At 44.7% G+C, this 5,000-nt stretch overlaps 1 protein-coding gene across 3 annotated transcripts in view; it reads right to left on the minus strand.

Annotated features, from left to right (window-relative positions):
• golga1 (golgin A1) overlaps nt 1-5,000 on the minus strand; it is a 16,017-nt gene that overhangs the window by 8,003 nt on the left and 3,014 nt on the right. The window contains exons 3-10 of one of the 3 annotated variants that reach the window (XM_047823134.1): nt 4,949-5,000; nt 3,702-3,776; nt 3,169-3,266; nt 2,983-3,015; nt 2,336-2,449; nt 2,082-2,251; nt 1,317-1,428; nt 491-586 (exon numbers count right to left, since the gene is read on the minus strand). The exon at nt 4,949-5,000 is cut by the window's right edge and continues 39 nt beyond it. In XM_047823134.1, coding sequence (XP_047679090.1) covers nt 491-586; nt 1,317-1,428; nt 2,082-2,251; nt 2,336-2,449; nt 2,983-3,015; nt 3,169-3,266; nt 3,702-3,776; nt 4,949-5,000 — 750 coding nt within the window. Of the gene's footprint in view, nt 1-490; nt 587-1,316; nt 1,429-2,081; nt 2,252-2,335; nt 2,453-2,982; nt 3,016-3,168; nt 3,267-3,701; nt 3,777-4,948 lie in introns of all 3 variants that reach the window. The other 2 variants (XM_027179422.2, XM_027179423.2) reach the window with 2 other exon arrangements.

Raw genomic sequence — 5,000 nt, forward strand, 5'->3', positions numbered from 1 at the left:
CGGTCGTGTGGAGAAAAAAAATTGTGATCGATAAATTTAAATAAATAAACAAACAAACAAATAAATATTATAATGAAAAATTGATTTAAAAAAAAAAAAAAAATATATATATATATATATTTAAATAAAATTTTCATTATAATTTACATTTAAAAAAAAAACATTACAATTTAAAAAAGAAATTCAAGTTTTAAATAAAAGCTGATTTTATTTATTAATTTATTTATTCATTTTTATTTATTTTTTTTTTAGATATTTTTTAGACGTTAAATAAAGTCAGTTTTGTTTTTTTTTCATGTTTTGTAAACGTAATAAACATAAAATTATAACTACGGCAAATTTCAAAGGCGACTGTGATCTTTGACCCTGTAAGTTTTCGCCAATCCTCCGTTATTCCTTTCTTGATTTTGCTGACACAGAGAGTGCGAGCGAGCGAGAGAAGCGATGCGATTTCCCTCCGTGTCGCTCGGCCCTGAGCGGGACGCCTCACCTTGCCCTTGTGCTGCACGTGACGCAGTTTCAGCTCGTCGTGTTCAGACTGTAGAGACTCCATGGACTTCTGTAAAGATCTTGCGTCGCTCTGAGCCTGCAAAACATTCACGCCGTGTTGAGAGCTAGTTCACATGAGCGGAGAGAAAAAAAAAAAAAAGGTTTCCTTTGTGCGTAAACGTACGATATGTTCTTAAGACGGATAAAAGTCACGATGATATCGATCGTCTCCAGCCAACAGGAAGTCGGACGGTTTTCGATTTTGTGCCTGTGGTGCTTGGGCCCCTGTCAATCGCTGCTTGCAGCCTATTCATTCATTCATTCATTCATTCATTCATCTTCTACCGCTTATCCAAACTACCTTGTGTCACGGGGAGCCTGTGCCTGTGTCTCAGGCGTCATCGGGCATCGAGGCAGGATACACCCTGGACAGAGTGCCAACCCATCACAGGGCACACACACACACTCATTCACTCACACACACACACACTACGGACAATTTTCCAGAGATGCCAATCAACCTACCATGCATGTCTTTGGACCGGGGGAGGAAACCGGAGTACCCGGAGGAAACCCCCGAGGCACGGGGAGAACATGCAAAGTCCATACACACAAGGCGGAGGTGGGAATCGAACCCTGACCCTGGAGGTGTGAGGCGAACATGATAACCGCTAAGCCACCGTGTTCCCCAGCTTATTATTATTACATTAATCCAAATAAATGTTGTTATTTGTAACATCCTCTTTTGTGTGATTAGAAAATCTTCTGTGGTCGGTTGAGTTCGTCGGTGTCTGCGCTCTCGTTTCAGACAGGTGTGTGTTGTTTACCTTCTGGAAATCCTCGGAGACTTGTCTGACGAGCTGCTGGAGCTCTTCTTCCCTGGCCGCCAGGTCGGAGATCCTCCTCTCGGCTTCGTCCTTCTCGCTCAGCAGCTTGTCTCTGTAAATGACACAAGACTCTGTTACCGTTACGCTCTCGGGCTTCGGACGCCGCGGTGTCAGGACCGTCACGTTCCCTGTCGCCGTAATTACGCCACGTGCGTTAGAACAACAATAAACACACGGAGAAATATATAAAATCAGACACTTATGACACAAGTCGAGATCAGACGGGCGTCTAAAACAAACGAATGCTTTCTTTGGAATGTTTTATTGTTAAACTGAGTTTTTCTTTATTTTTATAGTACATAGTAAACTTGCACTTTTTAAACACGAGCGCTATTTATTAAAAATAAATAAATAAATAAATAAATAAATAAATAAAAAGTTCAGGTTCAATATTTTTACTATAAAAATAAAAAAAATCGGACTTGTTTATAAGCCGCCGACGTCCGAATGGGCGAAACGTCGCCGTGTTGTGATCGGAATAAATGCTGATTTTTTTTTTTTTTACTTTGCATTTGTTTGTTGTAGAACATTTTGTAAACATACACCACGGAAACTGAAGGCAGGACGAAGTCTACAGAGGAGGAAAGAAATCGGACGAGTTACTGAGTTTAGAATCGCAACAAAAAAAAAGTGATTTGGAGGTGATTTAGCTTTAATAAATGTCCTAATAAAGGAACGGTTTTAATGTCGTCGTGTCGCAGTGACCTGTGAGCTCGTAGCTGTGTGTTGATGCTGCGCGTTTCCTCGTGCTCCTCCCCGAGCTCGTACAGTTTATCCTGAGTGTGAGCGAGTGTGATACGGGCCGTGTTTAACTCGTCTCCTCTCAGCTTCAGCTCTCGCTCCTTCTGACTCAGCTGCTCCTCCTTACGCAACAGCTAAAACACACACACACACGCGCTCAGTGTCGCATTACACACGGCGTACGTATCGGATCACGTGTTGAAGGCAAGACGTCTGACCATGTGCTTGACTTTGGCCAGTTCCTGCATCTGGAAGCCCTCGAGCTCGTCCTGCTCGTCTCTCTTCTGGAACAGACTCAGACTTTGATCCAGACGAGCTTCTAACAAGGACTTCTCCTGAAACACACACACACACACACACACACACACTCAACACGGTGTCTTAACATATCGACATCTCTGTGTATTAACTGAGAAACTACACAAACAAACAAATGAGCGAGTAAGTAAACAAGAGCTTTAGTAAGTAAAAGAGTAAACAAGTACGTAAGAGTTTGTGAGTAAACGAGTAAATAACCGAGGAAGAAAGCGAGGCTGTACTTACTGTAAGCGAGCAAATGAGTCAGCGAGTAAACACGCGTGTTAGTAAGAATGTAAGTCAGGATGTAAATAAATGAGTGAGCGAGTGATTAAATAAATGTGTAAGAAAATCCACCAGTTAAAAAAAAAAACGAGCAGTGTGAAAATAAGGGAGTAAATAAACGAGTACATTAGCAAGCAGCTTAGTAAGTAGGCAAAGGGGTGAGAAAATAAAGGAGTACACGCTCACGTAGGTGAGTAAATACACCAGTGAGGACGAAGGGCAGAAATTATATACAGATCAAACTTACAAACTGCACCCGAGAGTAATTGATAAAGTGTCCTACCTTCTCTAAAGTAGCCATCTTGTCCATCCACTCCTACACACACACACACAAGCACAGACACACACACGCACAGACACACACACGCACAGACACACACACGCACAGACACACACACAGTTAATCCAGGTCTAGTTCAGAATAAAATGTGTTTATTTATTTAGATATGAATCAGATGAAATCCTCCACCTGATCCTTCTTCTCCAGCGCTAAGGCCATGCCTTCTGCCATCTTTGCTCTGTTGGCCTGGAAGTTTTCATTCTGGTCCTGTAGCTTCCGCATAGATGCTGAGGGTCGGGGAAAAGAAAGAGACAGGACACGAAATCTAGCGACAACTTTATTACGACATTATATATAAAGTTAAGACAAAAAAAAAATAGGAAAAAGGAAAATTCTGAGGCGTTTAGAGGTTTAATTGCTGCGAGAGAGAAAACGTTAGCGAGAAAGACGACAAAAAGTTCTGTGGTTTATGGAGATGAATAAAAAGTTGATGATTAAGAATAGAAGGGAAGGAGAGATCACACGTCTGGTTACGGTTAACGTTAATCAGGATAAAGGCAGTACGAGCTTTTAAAGGGAAGGAGAGACAGGAGTGCCGGTGTGTGTCGGGAAGGGGGATGACACACACACACACACACACACAAATACAGAGGAGTAAATGAGCAACAGATGCATGAACGAAGGGATAGAGGAACGGAGGGAGGAAAAGAACAGGTACGTACAATCCTGATGCTTCTCTAATGCAATCTCAAGCTTCTCCTTCGTCTTCTGCATTAGCCGAAGCTGTTCAGCGTAGTCTAGTGTCGGGGAGGGGATGAGACGTCCACACACACACACACACACACACACACACACACACACACACACACACACACACACACACAGGACGCAGGGAGAAGGGAGGAAAGGATGTGGGTCCACGGGGTAAAACAGCAGGGAAGGAGGGAGGACAAAAAACAGAGGGAGAAAACAAAAGGATAAATGATTGAGTAGAGAAGTCAATGGAGGGAGAATCAGAATGAGACTGACACGAGGAAAATATCTAAGATTGATTCACAACAGAATCCTTTTCTGTGGCTAACAAGCGACGCCAACCGAAGCCGGATACTCCACGAGACGGCGGTTCTGAGACCCGTGTACGAGGTGGGATCTGGTTATAAGAAGTCTGATGTGACGACGAACGTCCTTCTGATTAGAAAACACTACGGTTATTCCCACCTCCAGGATCTACAGCAGCGCCTGGACTCAGTAAGTCTGATACAGTTCAATCTGGCAACCCTGCTCCTGTGTAGCGGGTTAAACTAACTCGCTGCTCCGGCGAGGGGAAGTCGATTAAAAACCTGCGCTTTCACTTCCTGTACGCTTTCATTTCTTTTAGTTTTTTTTTTATGACTATATGTGAGAGAGAGAGAGAGAGATGGGGGAGAGAGAGAGAGAGAGAGAGAGAGAGAGAGAGAGAGGGGGGCGGGAGAGATGGGGGGAGAGAGAGAGAAGGGAGGAGGGAGGAAGGGAGGGAGGGGGAGGAGAGAGGGAGAGGAGAGGGAGGAAGAGAGAAGAGAGGAGAGAGAGGGAGGGAGGAAGAGAGAGATGGGGAGAGAGAGAGAGAGAAGAGAGGGAGGGAGGAGGGAGGGATGAGGAGAGGCGAGAGGGAGAGGGAGGAGGGAGAGAATGAGAAGAGAGAGGATGAGGGAGAGACCGAGAGATGAGGCGGAAGAGAGGGAGGAGTTGAGAGGAGAGTAGGCGGAGAGAGATGCGGAGAGCAGAGCGAGAGCATGAGACTGAGAGAGACGGGAGAAGCGCAGGAGCGAGCGACAGAAGAGAGAAGAGGAGAGAGAAAGAGAATGAGAGGATAGAGGAGAAGAGAAGATGGGGAGACGGGGAGGAGACGGAGAAGAAGAGAGAGAGGAGAAGAGGAGAGAGAGAGAGAGAGAGAGAGAGAGAGAGAGAGAGAGAGAGAGGTGTGAGATACCCGACAGTTTGGCCTCCAGCTTGCGGATCTGATCGTTCCGGCGCAGGATCTG

Source organism: Tachysurus fulvidraco, chromosome 14, assembly GCF_022655615.1.
Source record: "Tachysurus fulvidraco isolate hzauxx_2018 chromosome 14, HZAU_PFXX_2.0, whole genome shotgun sequence".
In the NCBI taxonomy this organism is placed as follows: Eukaryota; Metazoa; Chordata; class Actinopteri; order Siluriformes; family Bagridae; genus Tachysurus; species Tachysurus fulvidraco.